The sequence below is a fragment of the Centropristis striata genome, chromosome 5 (assembly GCF_030273125.1).
Source record: "Centropristis striata isolate RG_2023a ecotype Rhode Island chromosome 5, C.striata_1.0, whole genome shotgun sequence".
Lineage (NCBI taxonomy): Eukaryota > Metazoa > Chordata > Actinopteri > Perciformes > Serranidae > Centropristis > Centropristis striata.
The window spans coordinates 15,374,294-15,395,076 of NC_081521.1; the positions used below are offsets into that span (position 1 = coordinate 15,374,294).

The following is a 20,783-nucleotide window of genomic DNA, read 5'->3' on the forward strand; positions in this document are numbered from 1 at the left end:
CAACACAACAGAAATGTCAGTCGGACACTCTGCATGTGTTTTCTTAAGTTGCAGCGCTCTGAGCTCTAAGGGCCATCACAATGTTGTGTGTGTGTGTGTGTGTTTTTCTTTGTTCCACTGTCTCACTCTGAGCTGGTGTCTGAACCAGCAGAACTCCATTCAAAAAACATAAAAACAGCATCGCTCTAATTACCAACAAATTATACAAAAAAAACATAACTTATTTTTTCTGAATCTGTCCAAATATTTACTGTAATTCTGCAACTACACACTACACCAAAGAGCTTGTGTTCAAGTTTTATTTTTATCTGTGTTTCTTTCTCCTTCATTCTCCTGTGCTGCAGTTCTGCTCTCCGCCTGAACTGTTACTGTTGCATGACGGGGGCGCTGTTGTAATCCTCAAACAAGTCTTAATATCTGCTGTTTAATAATCTTTACCAAATAAATCACATAAACTGAAAAACACTGAGCATCAAACTACTACGATATATCTATAAAAATCGTTTAGTTCTATGTTCGGTCATCTGTTATTCCTTGAATTACTTTTCTTTATGTTTTAGGTTTGTGAAACAACAAATCAAATCAGAGACAAAAATTAACCCAGATGATTCATAACTACAGACAGGCAGACAGAGAGACAGACAGGTAAAGAGAGAGACAGACAGAAAGGCAGACAGACGGACAGACGGACGGACAGACAGACAGACAGACAGACAGACAGACAGACAGACAGGTAGAGAGACAGACAGGTGCAGTATCAGAGCATTAAGCAGAGACTCACAGAGTTCGAGACGACGAAGACGGTTTCTTGATTCTTGGCCACTTCCTCCTTTCAAACACCCTGATGCAACAAACACACAGCGTGTTACACAAACACACACACACACACACACACTCCGTCTCTTTCTCTCTTTGCTCCACCAGCAGACAGCAGCGCCTTCAGGAAATCATGCAGCATTCACGAGCAAGAAAACACAAAGTGTCTGTAAGTGTGTGTGTGTATTTGTGTGTGTGTGTGTGTGTGTGTGTATACCTGTAGTCATCGAAGCTGCCGTGTTCCCTCTCTCCAGCTGAAGAGACGTCTGAATAAAAATAAATCAAGTCAGTCAGTTTTTTTTGCAACTGATGGTGAGCAAAGGATTCTGGGATACTGAGTTTCTATGTGTGTGTGTGTGTGTGTGTGTGTGTGGGTGTGTGTGTGAGTACCCTGCTCCATGGAGCGTGTGCGGCGGTTGCACTGCTTGTGTCCCCTGCAGCCTCGCAGCTCCATCAGCTGGACGTGAAGCTGGTTGAGGACGGTCCGGTCCAACGAGCTGACAGCGTTAATCAGCTGAACACACACACACACACACACACACACAGACAGCCACACACACAAACACACACACACACACACACACACACACAGACACACAGACACACACAGACACACACACACACATGTCTTCAGGGGAATAACACCACTCAGCTTTGAAAAGACACTTTATAGTTCTACATACACCGCGTTCCAAATTATTACGCAAATTGTATTTAAGTGTCATAAAGATTACACTTTTTGTTTTTCAATTAAACTCATGGATGGTATTGTGTCTCAGGGCTCTTTGGATCACTGAAATCAATCTCAGACACCTGTGATAATTAGTTTGCCAGGTAAGCCCAATTAAGGAAAAACTACTTAAGAAGGGCGTTCCACATTATTAAGCAGATGACCATTTCCAAGCAATATGGGAAAGAAAAAGGATCTCTCTGCTGCCGAAAAGCGTATAATAGTTCAATGCCTTGGACAAGGTATGAAAACCTTAGATATTTCACGAAAACTTAATCGTGATCATCCTCCTGTTAAGAGATTTGTGGCTGATTCAGAGCACACATGGGTTCGTGCAGATAAAGGCACAATGAGGAAGGTTTCTTCCAGACAAAAACATCGGATTAAGAGAACAGCTGCTAAAATGCCATTACAAAGTAGCAAAAAGATATTTGAAGCTGCTGGTGCCTCTGGAGTCCCACGAACATCAAGGTGTAGGATCCTCCAGAGGCTTGCAGTTATGCGTTATTCTATCAGTTATTCTATTCGGCCACCCCTAACCAATGCTCACAAGCAGAAACGGCTGCAGTGGGCCCAGAAATACATGAAAACGAATTGTCAAACAGTCTTGTTCACTGATGAGTGCCGTGCAACCCTGGATGGTCCAGATGGATAGAGTAGTGGATGGTTGGTGGACGGCCACCATGTCCCAACAAGGCTGCGACGTCAGCAAGGAGGTGGCGAGGCATGTTTTGGGCCGAATCATGGGGAGAGAGCTGGTCGGCCCCTTTAGGGTCCCTGAAGGTGTGAAAATGACCTCTGTAAAGTATGTGGAGTTTCTGACTGACCACTTTCTCCCATGGTACAAAAAAATTAACCGTGCTTTCAGTAACAAAATCATCTTCATGCATGACAATGCACCATCTCATGCTGCAAGGAATACCTCTGCATCATTGGCTGCTATGGGCATAAAATGAGAGAAACTCATTGTGTGGCCCCCATCCTCCCCTGACCTCAACCCTATTGAGAACCTTTGGAGCATCCTCAAGCAAAAGATCTATGAGGATGGGAGGCATTTCACATCCAAACAGCAGCTCTGGGAGGCTATTCTGCCATCCTGCAAAGAAATTCAAGCAGAAACTCTCCAAACACTCACAAGGTCAATGGATGCAAGAATTGTGAAGCTGCTATCAAATAAGGGCTCCTATGTTAAAATGTAACTTGACCTGTTAAGATGATTTTGATTGAAATAGCTTTTGATTTCAGTAAATATGACCTCCGAATGCTGGAAAATCCAAAAATGAGCAGTTTCAGTTCTTAAAAACCTATAAAATGTTATAAAACTCTGTTGTGCGTAATAATGTGGAACAGTGCATTTTAAGTTTTTTATTTTTGGAAAAATACTGTTATCATTGGGAGGTTTGTCCAGTCACATTAGAATTAATTAAACTAACGGTTGATGACTTAAATTATGCTGACTGTCATTTGCATCGACTATTTAGGAAAATCGGAGAAAAAACTCAGTTGCATAACAATTTGGAACACAGTGTATATATCATTTGTAATCATCTTAATGACCAGGTTGCATCTCTATAGTTTACATTTGTTGGCCTGCTTCCAGGAATGTGCACTAAACACATTTTAATTTTATAAATGAGGCCAAAACTTTATCAAAAAAAGAAAAGAAAAACAACTGACTGCTATACAGTGTAGCCTCTTTTAAGTTGTTCAAGCTTCTGGTGCGCTCCTTGCCAGTGAATTTGACGTAGATTTTATGACTGGTATCATAATGGTATTTTATGTTGATCCAGTGGTAAAAAACAACATTGCACCGTGAACCTCTTGGAGTAGGGTTGCACATCTCTCTGTGATAAAAGATTTGATTCGCATCTAGATACACAGGTTACGATACGATTAAAAAACAACATACTTTTATTACAAACCGATTCGATTCAAATCGATACAGTGTGAGAACTATTCGATTTTATTTGATTCTACGGTTAATATTTGTTATAAATATTTTATAGTGTCACTCACAAGTTTTATATTTTATTTATCTTCTGATTCGCCATGGAGTTAAAAATCTAATAATGTAAAGAAAATGGTTGTAGAAGCTTTTTTTCGTCTCATGATCTGTTTTTCCCCCATTCAGATTTATTATGGATACTACTAAAGTAAAAAACAGTAGAGTCTGTCAACGTTTTGCAAGTGGCGCAAGTGAACAGCGCAGTGAGGGAAGCGGGATGCAAAATAAGAGACTTGGGAGAGACCAGAGAGACTGGAGCATAGACTGACCGGGTACACCCATGGAGTTGCGTGAGAACCGTTTTCGCGAGCAGCTTCAGCTTCAGTTTTAGAGACGCTAATGCAAACTGTAAGTGTGTGAAGCCGCCAATCAATTCCAAGTCTGGCGACACCAGATCCATGACTCTACAACCAATTAATCTTAGCCTGGCTAACACCAGACTAATCACAAATGAGATTAGTCTGGAAACCAGCCATTAATTTCTCCGTAGAGGATTTTGTGTCAATTACCACTGATCCCTATAGATGGCACTAAAGACCAAGAAACAGAGATTCAAAGACCAAGAAACAGAGATTCATCCTGTCAAATCAATGTACAGTTGGAATTAAAAACTAACAACTGTAATTCATTGTATCTGTGTGCGTGTGTGTGTGTGTGTGTGTGTGTACCTGGTATGGGTCTGTGTTCAGGTCGAAGTATTCCAGGAATCCTGTGGCAAACTCACAGAACAGGAAGTTGTGTGTGTCGTTGATGGTCCGTAGACACCAGTAGGTGTTGTTGTTGGCGCTGGTACAGGCACAGAACGGACCCACTGCAACACACACACACACACACACACACTTAGATATCATACTCTGTTGTAAGCAGTCCTCCTGTTTATTGAACTTTTCATCTTGCACCTGTTTCTACTTCTGTGGTCCATAGTGCGTTAAAAAAAATGGATTCCAAAAAATCAGCTGGTCCCGATAGTTTGGATCCATTTTTTCTAAAGCTGGCTGCTGACTTCCTTGCTGAGCCTCTAACCTGTATTTTTAATCTCAGGTCAAACAAATTTCCAGAAGTTTGGAAATCTGCTTTTGTCCTTCCACTGTTAAAAGGAGGAGATCCCTCAGTTGTGAACAACTACAGGCCTATCTCTTATGTATTCTGGCTAAAATTCTTTACAAACTGGTCTGTGATCAACTGAAGGATGTTTTAGAAGCAAATAACATTCTAAACCCTTTTCAATCAAGTTTGAGGAAGCAGCGCAGCACTGTACTGCTGCCTTACAAGTTGTAAATGATGTGTTTGAGGCTTTTGACTCCAAAAAGTTTTGTGTTGGTCTGTTCCTTGATCTATCTAAAGCATTTGACATGGTGGATCATAGCCTCCTCAAAGATTGGCATCTCTAGTCAAGCTGTCTCTTAGTTTGCTGGATACTTGACAGGTAGGAAAAAATGTGTGAAACAATGTGTTCAACTGGCAGAAGCTTGTTCTACCTGTCTTGAGGTAAAAAAAAAAAAAAAAAGGTGTTCCTCAAGGCTCAGTTTTGAGACCCATCCTGTTCTAAATTCATGTTAATGATCTGTTTGAAAATTTGCCAAATTAATTGTACCATATTAAACTCCTGCTCTTTATTGTTCTGCATTAAGTATGTTAATGTTTGTTCTTATTTATCTGTCTGTCTACTGTGACGTGTGCAGCTGCCTCTCTTGGCCAGGTCGCCCTTCTGAAAGAGGTCTTGATCTCAATGGGTCTTTTATCTGGTTAAATAAAGGTTAAATAAATAAAAAATAAGGAGCATATTAAATATATCATAAATGTTTATATTTTTGTCTTACCATGTAGAGTGTTTGTTTGTGTGTGTGTGTGTGTGTGTGTGTGTGTCTGTGTGTGTGTGTGTGTGTGTGTGTGCGCGTGTGTCCGTGTGTGTGATGATGTTTGTGTGTGCGTGTGTCCGTGTGTGTGTGTGTGTGTGTGTGTGTGTGCGTGTGTGCGTACATGTCCAGTAGGGGGCGGTGTGCCAGTGCTGGTTGTCGTGTGTGAAGCAGGTGAGTCCAGGCATCGAACATGTGTCGTTGTTTTTGATCCTCTTGATCAGCTTCCTCATCTTCTTCCTCCTCTTCTGCTCCTTCAGGAGCCACGCCTTCTTATCCCGAGCCCCGCCCTTCCTGCACACACATGAAAAATTACAAAAAAAGATGTAAAAGGCACAAAATGACCAAAAAAACCCACAACATGACAAAAATAAAAGACGTTAAATGACAAAAAAATATGTAAAATACCAAAAAATATGTAAATTACCAAAGAATATATGCAAAACCACCAAAAAAGATGTAAAAGGCACAAAATGACATTAAAAAGACAAATCGATATGACAATCATGTATAATGATGAAAAATACACAAAACAATGTAAACAAAGAGGCACTATAACAAGAGGATGAATGAGACTGTAGTGTCTGTCGGAACTTTATATATATTTCTTTTCTGCAAAGATCCAAAACCCCAGAGGAGAACTCTGGCAGCACCCATAGAGGTGTATGACAATAAATCCACACAGCTTCACTCTTCAACACACGCACACACACACACACACACACACACACACACACACAAATCCTTGTACTTCTATCTTTTTGAGGACCCTCATTAGAATAGTGAATTCCCTAACCCTTACCCTAACCTTCACCATGACAACTAAATGCCCAACCCTAACTCTAACATTAACCTAATTGTAACATTAACCCTAAAACAAAGTCTGAACTCTCAAACAACCTTTATAGAAGTGAGGACCGGCCGAAATGTCCTCACTTCACCAAAATGTCCTCACTCTGTTGGTTAAAAACGTATTCCAGTCCTCACTATGTAGGAAGTACAAGAACACACAGACATACACACACACACACACACACACACACACACACACACACACACACACGTTATCAGCAGATGTAGCACAGAGTGTGTGTGTGTGTGTGTGTGTGTGTGTGTGTGTGTGAGTCTCACCTGAACGGGTGTCCTCCTCCTCTGAACCGCAGCTTGTTCTTCAGTTTGGATTTATACCTGAAACACAAACCAGCAACATAATTAACCCTCTGAACCCCAACAAGCTGCTTCTTTCTACATTCTCCTCTCTGTGTTTCACTGCAACATATAAAATCTATATAATCTAATAGTCCTGCAGCTCTATGGAATCAGCACATTCAGAACAACTCAAACATGTCTTTGTGCAGAATAACACAGTTAGAATGACAGAAAAAATTTGTTGAATGTGTGTGTGTGTGTGTGTCTCACAGGTATTTGTTGCAGTCACACTCCAGGGGGCGGGCCTTCTTCAGGTGACCTCTGACCTCTCTCAGGTTTTTGATCTTGGTCTGCAGCGTCTCGATCTGACAAACGTTCAGTCACCAGTTAAACACAGTTATATTATTATTATTATTATTATTATTATCATAATAATATACACGAGTAATAAGAAAGTTGTGTGTTACCTCGTGGTCGATGTGCAGCTTGTGGTCCTTCCAGGCCTGCAGAGACTCGTAGACGCCGGTGTCACACTGCACCGTGGCGTTGGGCAAGATGGAACATCTGATCACACACAGAGCACACAGAGAACACAGGAAACATTAAAAATATATTCTGTCCTCAACAGTGTGAAATTACTCCTCTACAGTAAAAGTCCTGCATTCAAAACTTACTGAAGTAAAAGTACAAACGTATCAAAATCAACTTATGTTTCAAAAGTCAAAGTATTTGTTATGCAGAATGAACCCACTCAGACGGTTTTATATATTACACATATATTATTAGATTATTTGTATTGATGCATTTATGTAAGCATCATTTTAATTTTGTCAAGATAGGATTAATTTTTATCTTCTTAATTTACTGGTATGAGGTTTAATTTCAACCAATGTCTAATCACTTTAAATTTTTCATGTTTTTATTGTTAAATCTGACCTGAAATAACTTTAGCTGTAAGTAAAAAGTATAAAGTTACATAAAATGTAAATACTCAAGTAAAGTACAACTTCATCAAAATTGTACAGTACTTGAGTAAATGTACTTAGTTACATTCCACCTCTGATTATTGATAAGTAAAGTCTCATGTATCTCTGTAATAATCTCCTGATGTGATCTAACCGCTGAGAGAACATGACCTCTGACCTGTGTGTGACCTTGTGTGAGTCTGGCGTGGTGGCGGCGACAGTGGTGGCGGCTTCTGGAGCTCCTCCCATCCCGCTGAAGTCGTCGTCGTCATCCTGCACACTGTGGTTGCCGGGGTAACTGTTGCTCAGGGTGACAGAGCGGCTGTAACGGTTCCTGGAGTAACTCTTCAGGGCTTTAAACTCTGAGACACACAGAGACACTTTATTATTAATATTATGTATTATTATTATTATTAATAATAATTATTAATATATATATATATATATCTGATGCTGTTTATTAAAGTAGATCTGCAAACCACAAATATGATTTAATATTTCTAATTTAATTTTTTTAATCATTTTTGTTTATATTTTAACGTATCACTTCATTATTAATATTTACTGGGTTTTATTTCTTTATTTTCCCTCTTATGTTTTGCATCCTTTGCATTCCACTCTTATTTTTTATCCTTTATTTGTTTAATTATTTTACTATTATTATTATTATTATTATTATTATTATTGAGTGTGCTTTATTTTCCATATATGTATACATACCTATATATATATTATTATAAAGTCAACAACTGTTACTGTCACTTTAGAATGTGAATTTTTTACTTTTTAACACTTTATATGCATTAATAAACTAATTAATGACTGACTCTTGGGAGAGAAGAAGGGCTTCTTGTTGAAGGGCCTCATCACGCTCAGAGGTCGGAGGTCGCGCAGGCTGCAGTCGCAGGCGGGGTCAGAGGTCGGCTGGTACAGCTGAGACTTGATGCTGATTGGACGCTGGCGGGCGACCATGCCCCTCTGTGGGCTCTTAGCCCCGCCCCCTTCACTCTTACACTTGAAGAGCCGGAGCTTGCCCGTGGCATCCTCCACACACTGCCACTTCTACACACACACACACACACACACACACACACACACACACAGAGTCAGAATGGACAGTAATAACCTGCAGTAAAGATATTTTTAAGATTGAAGAAATATATTTTGTTGATGAACGGCTTTCAGCGTCAGAAAAACACCTTCATCATGAAATCCAGTGTTGACAGTTGTTTTACCCTAAACGTTTGTTAAGAGCCGAAATATTCCCACGTCTAACTAAGTGTACATGAACAGGCAGTGAGGGACTGTGATGAGACGAAACCAGAGAGACAGCGGCTGCAGAGGAGGGACATTTGAAATGTCTGAAGACAGATTCATAGATCACCTCCACAACTACCCAAATTTATATGATATTTTTATGTTTGTTTACATTACAACATGCACACTGAGAAGCTCCTCGCTGTTTTATTCCAGTGCTGCTGCCTCAAGAGGAACCTGCAGCAACAGGCGTATCCACAGGAAGGACATGAACATTTACACAGCCACTAGTCTACGAGAACACTTGGTTCATAAGCAGGTGGATCTGAGCCCTCAGGGGCCTGGAGAGGAGAAACTCCAGGACACCTGCCATGTACGTATGAAACACAGAGAGTTCTCCACCTGCTGAAGGACTACTGACTGCAACAGGACCGGGGAGCAGGGAAGGGCTCAGCATTTTAATTATCACACTACATCAACATTTAATTCTCCAACAGATCTGTTGTTTGATTCAGCCTGTTTATTCCTGGTTCCCAAAATGAGGCTCCCAGCCCCACTGAGGGTCGCCACAGCTCCTCAGAGGGACAGGACAGTTTCTGATTTAAGGTGTAAAGCTGGTAAACAGGTAATGATGAGACCCATCTGGTGCTTCTGAAGCTACTAACGGTTATAAAACATCACCAGTCATTAACTGAAGCAACTGTCCAGCTTCTGCTCCATCAGAAGGAATGTTTTTGACGCTGTGGTTACAAATTACAGGATCAACTGAATAAATTAGAATCTTATGGGAAAGTTCATTTCCAGTAGTTCAAGTCAAACAGCCCCAACCAAGTATTGAGTCATATAGATGGACATACTTTTCAGAGGGCAACATTTACATATTAAACATACTTTTTAAAATTGGTCTTTAGTAATATTACATTTTTTGAGACACTGGATTTTAGGTCTTCATTAAATGTAAGCCATAATCATTATAATTAGAATAAATTAAATAAATGAAGACATGAAATGTTTCATTCTGTGTGTAATCTATATACACATTTATATATATCTATATAATGTGTATTTCACCTTTTTGAATTTAATCACTGACATAAATACACTTTTCTATCATATTCTAATTTATTAAGATGCACCTGTATATGCACAGTTCACATTTCAGCTGCTTTATATGACATTCACTCGTTTATAAAATGTTGCAAAAGCAACAAATGTCATAAAGGGAGAGCAAACAGAATATGAACACTATACATGTTTCTCCCAGAGGAGAGGAACTCTCTCTCAGTTACTGCTGCTGGTTAGTCCTGGCTGCTGAGGTCAGTAACAGGACTCAGAGGAGGATCAAGACTAAAGTAAAATCACTGGAGGGAGGAGGATGAAGAACTAGGGTGTGGAAAATTAACATTGTGGAAGTGAGGCGTACCTGTCCACTCTGCTGACACGGTGTCTGGTACTCGGCTCGCTGACATAGGTCTTTAACTCGTTGATGTTTGGGCAGAAAGTTCTCCTCCTGAGAAACCTCCTTCCCCTCCACCAGCTGGTGGAGCAACTTCCTGCTCAGAGAGAGAGAGAGAGAGACAGACAGACAGGTCAGAGAGACAGACAGAGAGACAGAGAGACAGACAGACAGAAAGAGAGACAGACAGACAGAGTCAGACAGACAGAGAGAGAGACAGAGGGGAACGTTATCGTTTGAAGGATTTCTTCCTGTCTGAATCAAAGGTCTGAGAGCATGTCCTATGATATCTAAATATCTATTTATCTATGGATATATATACATATAGATAGATAGCGATTTCCATGTTTTTCTTAATAATAACCAAAATCATTATCTAGAAAACCATGGAACATGTCTACATATCAGCTCTTAAATGAAACTCTTATCAAGTATTTTTGTTATTATCAATATATTTGTCCAAACAAACATACCGTTAGTTGTACCAGCCATTAAAATGAACAAGAAATTGAAAAAAAAACTATGGTGCTCTAATCATTTTTTCCCATGACTGTATATAGTGAGTGTTTGTTTACCCTCTCTCCACCAGGAACGAGTCTCTCCACACCTTTGACTTCTTACTCAGTTGAAACCTGCAGAAGAAGAAACCAGAGTTCAGCTGATGTTTAACACATTATTCATCTTCTCTGTCTCTATTTTAATATTAATAACTGTCTCTGTTCTCCTGCAGGAGTCACCAGACAGTCTGCTGGAGATGAGGAGGAGATGTTAAAGTGTTCAGTCATTATCTCCAGGACTCACTCCGTCCCCTCATCCACCTGCTCTCTGTTCTGGATGTTTGGAACTTTAACTTTTAGGATTTATATTCAGACACTCTTTCTTCTTTAGAAAGAGTAGTTAGCAGAATATAAAGAATATAAAGAATAAATAAGTGGAAGAAGAACCAGAAAACAAACAGAAAACAGCAGCAGCCAAAAATAAATAAAATATTAGAAATAAATAATGAATAAAAGTAATAATACTAATATTATTATTAATAATAATACTAACAATAATAATAATAATGATAATAATAATAATAATAATAATAATAATAATAATAATAATAACAACAACAATTACAATAATTATAATAATAATAAGGCCTCTCTGTCTCAGAACGAGTCGTTTCATGAACCACAGTTCATTCAAACGTTGAACCATCAGGATCATTCTGTGGAGCTTTGACCTGAAAGTCTGAACCATCGTGTTCCTGGAAACTAATATTCTGATGTGAATCTAAAGGATTTTCTTGCTTGAATCTTCAGAAAGATGTGGGTGAATTTTCATTTTAGTTAAGCTTCAGTCCTGAGTCCTGAGACCAAAGATCGGTGAGAGTTTTCATTAAATTAAACCTGGAAATTAGTTGAGGTTCAGTTGATAAAAAACACATTTCAGTTGGTCAAAGAGTCAAGTGAGTCAAAGGAAACCATCAACATTTCAGTCTAGTTTGACTTGATAAATCTCCTGATAGTTCAACAACAGGTTCAGCTGTATGAAACAATCTCTGAAATTAGTGGTTATTTTTTTTTTCCCAAACTACTTGAACTTCATGATCAATCCCTCAGTCAGCTGACCAGAACTTTGAACATTTAGTCCAGTTTGGAAGAAAAGTATTTTTTTTTTATCAGTGAGTGTACAGGTTTATAAAGTGAGACCAGCTGCTGAGACACAGTGTCCACAGATCCTCTGCAGTGTTATAATAGTTCTGCTGTTCAGACGGTGTGTGGACAGAGACGTCAGAAGGAGCTACGAGCTGTGACTCTCTGTTCAGTTTCTGCTTCTGTTTCTGTCTCTGTGATGGTTTCTGTCCCACCATCAGCTGTAACCAGGCGGCAATCTCCATGCCTGAGCATCCATGCTCCAGGAAGTGCCTTAAGCCTGCAATCTACCGAAAATTCCAGTAGGGGGTGCTAAGTTTGGCTGCAAAAAAAATCTGCCCATTCATTTCAGTGCAAAATTTGAAAACTTCTGACTTGATTTATTACCTCAGGTCTCAATCACTAGTAAAAAATCATCTTCAAGACACTTTGATGTCAATAGTTCTAATAATAGACCCATTTAGAAGAAAATAGAAGATAAAGAATCATATGATTTGGGGTGTGGCTACAGGTCACTGACAAGGCGAGCCGTCACCAGGAGAGAAGCAGAGCGATGCGTATCCACGGCAACGTGTCAATAAAGTTATATATAACGTTATATAGATAGAAAAGAGGATGTTTACCGATTTGGTCTCATAACTTTGACCCTTTCACACTGTATTTTCACTTAATGACAGTTTATTTGAACGTTTTGTTCAGTAAAAATGTCTTGTTCAGTGTTTGGTTGGACTAACAGACACTCCAAGGAGTCGCTGCTCAGTTTTCTGAGGTAAGTAACATACATTTTGTTTTTGTTTTTTGCTAGCCAAAACTAACATCCAAGTTAATGCTCCAATTAATGCTAACATGAATTAGCAGCGGCTTCTCTCAGTCGGGTTGCCGGTGTAGAGAGGCGTGTAGTCAGTGTCGTCAGATCCCTCGCGCTCCGCCACAGTCCAATTATGGTCTGGTCCGCGTATCGGAAACAAGATGGCGACGCATGATGGCGACGAGTATTACGCTGAACTCGAGGCTTCCAACGGGCAGTCCACAAACCAATGGGTGACATACAGATTGAACCCAACAAAGCTTTCAGGTGGAACTGATTGTGTGTGTGTGTGTGTGTGTGTGTGTGTATGGGGGGCAGCTAACTATACTAAAACGCCTTAACCGCGTCGCCTGTGCTGCATGAAGATAAATATGCTTACAGGCAGGCGTATTGCGAGTTCACCAGATAATGAAGGGGTGACAGGTGATGGGTGTAATGCCAAGGGGCAAACGTAGCGGACGCCTGTGAATGCTCGTCTCAATGTACAAATAATTATTGACTTTATGATGACGAATTTTGAGTTTAACAGCTGCTTTGCTTCACAATTCAAGCAGTCCATGTATTACCAGGAGAGACTGATGAGACAGTTTAGGTTATTTCAAGTCTACATGTGCACACGTTAAGGCGTCTGAAGCATAGGCTTTAGATCAATAGTGACACATGCGTTCGTCATCATAAAGTAAATAATTATTTGTACATTGAGATGAGCGTGCGTACAGGCGTTCGCTACGTTCGCTTGTGGCACGGCACTAATGACCCCTTGCTATTTGATTTCCACAAACACTACACAGCGTGTCTGTACGCTCATGTAGAATTGTACTTAATAGTCAGCTAGTCTTTATGTCACGTATTTGAAGCGTAGTTCCACCGTCACGTAGGTACGTGTTTGATGTCATCACATAGGCGCTGTACACATGTTTTAGTGTAATTCACTGGCATAAAATGCCCCTCATGGTGTGTGTGTTTGTGTGTGTGTGTGTGTGTGTGTGTGTGTGTGTGTGTGTGTGTGTACCTGTTGGCAGGTTTGTCCGTGTCCAATAGAGACAGGATGGACTTCCCATCCATGTCTGGAGGCGTGTCGAGGCCGGCGATGTCCAGGATGGTTGGAGCGAGGTCGATGTTCAGCACCATGTGAGGGTTACTGACACACACACACACACACACACACACACACACACACAATCATTAATATATATACAACAACAAGGATGCTCTTTAAAACATAAATAAAAACAGAATCTGTTTGTTTTCAATGTAAATGTGACAAAAATAATTAGAAAACCTTTTAATTCTGTTTCATTTTTGTTTGAAATAAAACCCAAACTTTCTGGACCTTTCTGGTTTTTATAAATAACACAGAGTCATGTTTGTGTGATTTATGTGGAGGGTTTCTGTTTAATATTTGATAATGTGGTAGAGCTTTTTTCTCTCTCTTTCTGAACTCATGATCACCTCGTGGAACAGCTCCGACTGCTAATCTACTTTACCACACACACACACACACACACACACACACACACACACACACACACACACACACACACACACACACTCAAAGTGTATCACAGTTTGTCCGGTGTGTGGTTTATTTCACAGACTTATTTTCCTCTTTAGTCATTTTTTAATCCTTAAAGCTGCAGTAACAGTGTCTGGCCACCAGGGGGCAGAAACACTCTGAAACTAATTACATCAGCAGGAATATTGTGAGAAAACACCACAAAGAGTTAACTTTATATTCTATTGTTTTTTGATTTTTATTTTCAAAATGAACAAAAACAGAAGTCCATACTTGGATGAGGTGGTCCAATGGTCCACTGTTGGTAATATGGGAATGTGTGTGTTTGTGATGATGATGATGATGATGTGTGTGTTTGATTTATGTTTGTGTTTGTGTGTCATGATGTTTGTGTGCGTGCCTGCGTGTGTGTGTCTAAGTGCGTGTGTGCGTGTGTCCGTGTGTGTGATGATGTTTGTGTGTGTGTGTGTGTGTGTGTATGCTTACATGCTGCCCTGCTCCACGTTGGGTCCTCTGATGAAGAACGGGACTCTGATGTCAAACTCGTACGGCATCGATTTACCTGGAGACACACACACACACACACACACACACACACACACACACAAACACACACGTTTGTTAAAAAAATGGTTGAAATGACTTGAAAATGACTCCTCAGGTTCAGTCTGGGGACTTGGAGAAAGAAACTTTGTTACCTTTGACGAGTCCGAACTGTCCGATGTGGTAACCGTGATCAGACGTGTAGATGATGTAGGTGTTCTCCAACTCACCGGTCTCCACCAGCATGTTATACAGCTAAGAGACAGACAGGTAGAGAAAGAAAGAGACAGACAGACAGACAGACAGACAGACAGATAGAGAGACAGACAGACAGATAGAGAGACCGACAGACAGACAGTTTTAGACCCTTTATAACACATCATTAATGTTAGAAAGCAGCTGTAATCATCTGGATCTGGATCATCAACGGATCATCTAACAAAATTAATATTCACAGAAAATCTGTTTACACAGAGCAGAGAGGAGAGGACAGGAGAGGCTGTTTACACAGAGCAGAGAGGAGAGGACAGGAGAGGCTGGAAACATGACAATACTTAAATATATGGAGAAAACTGGTTTGGGTGTTATTAGATTTTTTGTGTGATAATTTTGTGTCTTTTTTTAAATATGTTTTTGGGTCTCTTTTGATATTCTTAGATCTGTTTTGTTATTTTGTGTCTTTTTTGTTGGTCCTCTTTTTTTATAATATTTGTGACACTTGGGCACTTGGAAATGTATTCATATATAAATTCCATTTAATTGACTTTGATTTTCTATTTTTTTCTGATTACTGTCATTCTAACTGTGTTATTCTGCACAAAGACCTGCAGAGTTGTTCTGATTGTGATGATTCCATAGAGCTGCAGGACTTAGATTTATTATAGATTTATATCGATTTTATATGTTGCAGAGAAATACAAGGACACAGAGAGGAGAATGTAGAAAGACGAAAACTTTAAAAACATTTAACTTTGGAAACAGTCCTGCAGTCGTCCCTGTGCGTGTGTGTGTATGTATGTGTGTGTGTGTGTGTGTGTGATTTACCTTCTCCACGCTGTCATCCACTGACAGCAGCGTCTGCAGTCGTTTCCTCTGCAGCATGTTGGTGAACTCCATGTGGATCGGCTTCATGGGGCCGGTGTACCTCATGATCCAGTGCTTGTCCTGGTTCGGGGCGTAGTTATAACTGGGAGTACTGGGAGAGGAGCACAGCATAGGTCTGTCTGTGAAACTTTGTGCATCCTGGGGTCCCTAAACAGCCAGTGAGCTGCATAAATCGGGTCTGACTGGAAAGCTGAGATTCTCATAAAGTGGGCATGTCAGTAAAGAGGAGACTCATAATTATTTTCTCTTTCAGTGGCAGAAGCGCAATCAAATCCCTTTTTTACTGACATGCCCACTTTATGCTGATAACAGTCAGTGTTTCTCCTGCAGTAAATGTGTTATTGTGTCCTCTTGTGTGTGAATCTTTGTGCATCCTGGGGTCCCTAAACAGTCTGTGAGCTGCATAAATCGGGTCTGACTGGAAAGCTGAGACTCTTGTGGATTCAATGAGCTCAATGTTCTTCATGTGTGATGATGTTAGTGAGTGAAACTTGAGCTCAGTGTATAAAATGAGCTGCTGTGACCTCTAAGATAATCACAGCCTCATGAAACTTTACAACCACAAACTAGAGACCTAGAGCATTCAGAGGATGGATAGTTGACACACTAGATTCACAATAAACAGCAACACAACACAAGTGCCAACATACAATCACACAAAATACACAAATCAACTAAATGTCAAAAGTTTCTGAAACCAGATCCCAGCAGAAGTTCTGTCTTGGTGTCTGAATGTCTATTCTTGATAAAGTGTTGTAAACGTTGTAAATACCTGCAGTGTGTGTGTGTGTGTGTGTGTGTGTGTGTGTGTTTATCGTGGGGTTTAGAGGAAACAGGACACATCACGCTGTGTGTGGAGTAATGGCAGCAGATGCTCCTGTTCATTAATTACACAGACACACACACACACACACACACACACACACACACACACACACACACACACACACACGCACACACTCTCAGAGTGGTGTGTGGATAATGAATGAGTCCCATCAGTTCTCTCTCTCTCTTCAGCTACATAATTAAATGTGGGGACAGAAATAACCGGAAACATTCAGTTTCCTCCTGACTGGACAACAAACATCAGGTTCTTCAGCCTGCAGAGCGACAGGAACATGAGACGCCTGACAGATCATTCTCACTGTACTGCACTGTCAACATAAAAAAAGTGATTGTGTGAAAAATAGGTAATGTCATTGTCGTACAAAGATAACTGTTATTGTTGGTGGGTCTCAATGTTTCACTCATTGTATTTGTATCTTCCAAATATACTTAAATGAGATGTTTAAAGAAGCTAAAATAAATGTTTTGAATGCTTAAATATAATCTTTGCCATTCTTTAAAGTGCCTCTGATTAAACACTGGCCCCTGGTTGGCTCCCACAGTAACACTGGTCTAGAACACCACTGTGCCTAACCTTAACCTAACTTACTCCTAACATTAATAACAACCTCAGAGATCATGTCTTGCCACATTAGGACCGGCCTGTGGTCCCCATTATGCCTGCTGGTCCCAACAAGGTCAGTGTTTATACAAGAAAAGGTCCCCAGAAGGCAACAAAAATCTCATGCATGTCTGGCCGACATCTCCCAGTGGATGTCCTTGCAAACTCAACCTGGGAAAGACTGAGCTACTTTACCTCCCAGGGAAGGGCTCCTCCACCACTGACCTCCACATCACTGTCCAGAACACAGTGGTTGTCTCCACAGAAACCGCCAAAAACCTTGGCGTGACTCTTGACAACCAACTGTCCCTCTCCACAAACATCGCCGCCACCACCAGATCTTGCAGATTCTTGCTGCATAACATCAGGAGAATCCGTCCGTTTCTCACTCAGAAGGCAGCTCAGGTCCTGGTCCAGGCACTGGTCATCTCACGCCTGAACTACTGCAACTCCTTCATGGCAGGTCTGACTGCCAAAGCCCTCCGACCTCTGCAACTAATCCAGAATGCAGCTGCTTCAATCTTCCCAAATTTTCACACACAACACCCCTCCTCCACTCCCTCCACTGGCTACCGGTGGCTGCGCGGATACGCTTCAAGACTCTAGCTCTGGCGTACTCCGCTGCTAACAGTTCAGGTCCTACTTACATCCAGGACCTTGTCAAACTTTACACCCCTGCTCGTCCTCTACGCTCTGCATCAGCCAAACAGCTGGCGACTCCCACCCAGCGTGGGTCAACTCCAGACTTTTCTCTGTCCTGGCTCCCAAATGGTGGAACGAGCTCCCTACCGACATCAGGACCTCGAACAGCCTTCCGCCGCAGGCTCAAGACCTATCTCTTCCATCAATACCTCGGTTAAGTCATGGTCACCTAACATATGTATTTATAATTTTTTTTTTTTTTTAAATGCGCTTCTTTTTTCTCTTCTTCTTTTCTTCTTTAACATATAGCACTCCTGTAGCAATGACAGTAGCTCTTAAAGTTATGTACTTACTTGATTCCTGTGGTCTATGTCTAGTACCATCAGGTTGAATGCACTTATTGTAAGTTGCTTTGGACAAAAGCGTCAGCTAAATGACATGTAAAAAAATTACCTCTGCATTGACTTCCATCCTCTGTGGACAGCCCGAACCTAGGCTACAGAGAAGATGTTTTGCTGCACAAGTATGAAAATAAAAATTGGCATTTAAACAAAAAGTTTTTTCAAGCCCCTCCTCTCCACGCCAAGAGTGACAGAAAGTTGAAACTAAAGAACCAGTGACATCATAATGTCATTAAAAAAAGACAGACATCAAGAAAAAATGAAAAGACTGAAATTGAAAAAACAATAAAAATTCCTAAAACAATATAAAAAATGAAATAACACAACATTTATTATGTTGTGTTATTTCATTTTTTTGTGATTTTTATATTTTATGTGTAAAACACACAGAGATGTGAGGCAGGATTTATCAGAGCGGAGCTTCTGCTGGATTACAGGCTTAGTGTTTGTGTGTGTGTGTGTGTGTGTGTGTGTGTGTGTGTGTGTGAGTGTGTGTGGGGACCTACATGTGCTGTGATGCGTTGGGGAAGGCGGTGCTGTACTGCGGTGCTGAGTCTTCTGGTCCATGTGGCGCGGCGTGACTCAGCACCATCAGGACCGGACGGTGAGGATAAACTCGCTTGGACGAGCGGAAATACCTGATGGACTCAGCTGTGATTAGGTCGGTCAGGTAGTCCTGGTAAACCACAAACACACACTTTATTACTTTCCACCTTTTCCTCTGATTATAACCATTTTGATGTTTTTGGATTTATTCAAACAGATTTTCCCCTTTTATTTAGACATTCGCTTGTGTGCATGCTATGGGGGCATTTTATGCCAACGAACTATAACAAATTGCCTGCATAAAGATGAAGAATATGCATGTGTACAGGTTCTACAGGATAATCTCAGTACACTAGAATCTGATGGAAAAGTTCCAATCAAATAGCCCCAATCAAGTTTTGAGTCATATGGATGAACAACATTTCCATATCAAACATACTTTTTAAAACTGATCTTTTGTAACATAAAAAATGTTTTGAGACACTGAATTTTAGGTCTTCATTAAATGTAAGCCATAATCATTATAATTAGAAGAAACTAAATAAATTAAGACATGAAATGTTTCATTCTGTGTGTAATGGATCTATATAATATAGTGTATAGTGTTATTTACACTTTTTGACCTGACAGAAACGATATGTGTGTGTGTGTGTGTGTGTGTGTGTGTGTGTGTGTGTGTGTGTGTGTACCTGTGGGTACTGTGCTCCGTGTTTCTCTCTCTCTCCATTACGGCTCAGTGTGTAGTTGTAGAAGCGGCTGTTCTTCACCAGACCGAGCCACTCCCTCCAGCCGGCCGGCACGTACGAGCCGTTATACTCGTTCAGATACTTCCCGAAGAAAGCTGCAGATACACACACACACACACACACACACACACACACACACATACACACACACACACACACACACACACACACACGTAAACAGCCAGTATGAACAAATTATATTACATGAAACACAGCCTTCTAATTACTGCTTTAACAGGCTGCAGAAGCTCTAAACTGACTTGAAGCTGTGTATGTGTGTGTCCGTGTACCTGTCCTGTATCCTGTGTTGTTGAGGTAGACTCCGAAGGTTCGGGGCTCGTGCTGCCGCTGCCACGACATGGAGGAGCAGTTCTCATTGTTGGTGTAGGTGTTGTGGTTGTGGACATACCTGCATACACACACACACACACACACACACACACACACAGAGTTCAGTTAAAGTTACATTTTAGGCATTTAAAGAAATCAGTTGAATGTCATGAAGCATTTTTGTCCGAACTGTAGTTCCTATCATTGAACTGACTTCACTTTGAGCATCCTGAGTTCTTCCTGAATGTCTACATATGTGTTTTTATGAAGAAAAATGGAGAAATTGTCTTTTTAGAGCGATCAGAAGAAACTGGTACCTCTGCTTTCCTCCAGAAATGTTCCCTCCATTTTAACATGGCGGTCTATGAGGCTGTGGGTGCGTGTTGGTGGATCATCTGTGCGTCCTACACCCAAACTATAACTCTTTTTTGGCGTGTTTTTGCCCAATAATTTGAAAACTGTTTGCCGAAACCCTTAGAAAAGTCATAGCACACTTGTCATGGCCGAGCCGTTAAATTTGATACCTTTTTTGTGTGTGTGCAACCAAAACTCTGGGAGGAGTAGTCGGCCAAAAAAACACGGAAGAAATGGAAGAAAAAGAAGCGGTAGCCAGGTAGAGAGTAAATAGTGGCTCTTTGAAGCACACTCAATAAAACAGGTGCAGGTGTGTGTGTGTGTGTGTGTGTGGACGTACTTCCCAGTGAGCATGCTGGAGCGTGACGGACAGCACATGGGCGTGGTCACAAAGGCGTTGGAGAAAGAAGTCCCGCCCTCCTCCATGATGCGGCGAGTTTTATTCATGGCCTGCATGGAGCCTGCACACACA

General features: G+C 40.8%; 1 protein-coding gene across 3 annotated transcripts in view; it reads right to left on the reverse strand.

Moving 5' to 3' along the window:
* LOC131971388 (extracellular sulfatase Sulf-2-like) overlaps positions 1 to 20,783 on the reverse strand; it is an 80,860-nt gene that overhangs the window by 3,914 nt on the left and 56,163 nt on the right. The window contains exons 4-23 of one of the 3 annotated variants that reach the window (XM_059332811.1): positions 20,652 to 20,772; positions 19,918 to 20,036; positions 19,571 to 19,722; positions 18,842 to 19,011; positions 15,786 to 15,936; positions 14,897 to 14,996; positions 14,685 to 14,760; positions 13,695 to 13,823; positions 10,810 to 10,866; positions 10,202 to 10,331; positions 8,349 to 8,583; positions 7,700 to 7,883; positions 7,024 to 7,120; positions 6,827 to 6,921; positions 6,539 to 6,595; positions 5,532 to 5,701; positions 4,220 to 4,362; positions 1,207 to 1,330; positions 1,034 to 1,082; positions 782 to 841 (exon numbers count right to left, since the gene is read on the reverse strand). In XM_059332811.1, the coding sequence (XP_059188794.1) occupies positions 782 to 841; positions 1,034 to 1,082; positions 1,207 to 1,330; positions 4,220 to 4,362; positions 5,532 to 5,701; positions 6,539 to 6,595; positions 6,827 to 6,921; positions 7,024 to 7,120; positions 7,700 to 7,883; positions 8,349 to 8,583; positions 10,202 to 10,331; positions 10,810 to 10,866; positions 13,695 to 13,823; positions 14,685 to 14,760; positions 14,897 to 14,996; positions 15,786 to 15,936; positions 18,842 to 19,011; positions 19,571 to 19,722; positions 19,918 to 20,036; positions 20,652 to 20,772 (2,419 nt within the window). Of the gene's footprint in view, positions 1 to 781; positions 842 to 1,033; positions 1,083 to 1,206; positions 1,331 to 4,219; positions 4,363 to 5,531; positions 5,702 to 6,538; positions 6,596 to 6,826; positions 6,922 to 7,023; positions 7,121 to 7,699; positions 7,884 to 8,348; positions 8,584 to 10,201; positions 10,332 to 10,805; positions 10,867 to 13,694; positions 13,824 to 14,684; positions 14,761 to 14,896; positions 14,997 to 15,785; positions 15,937 to 18,841; positions 19,012 to 19,570; positions 19,723 to 19,917; positions 20,037 to 20,651; positions 20,773 to 20,783 lie in introns of those variants that run through there. The other 2 variants (XM_059332812.1, XM_059332813.1) reach the window with 2 other exon arrangements.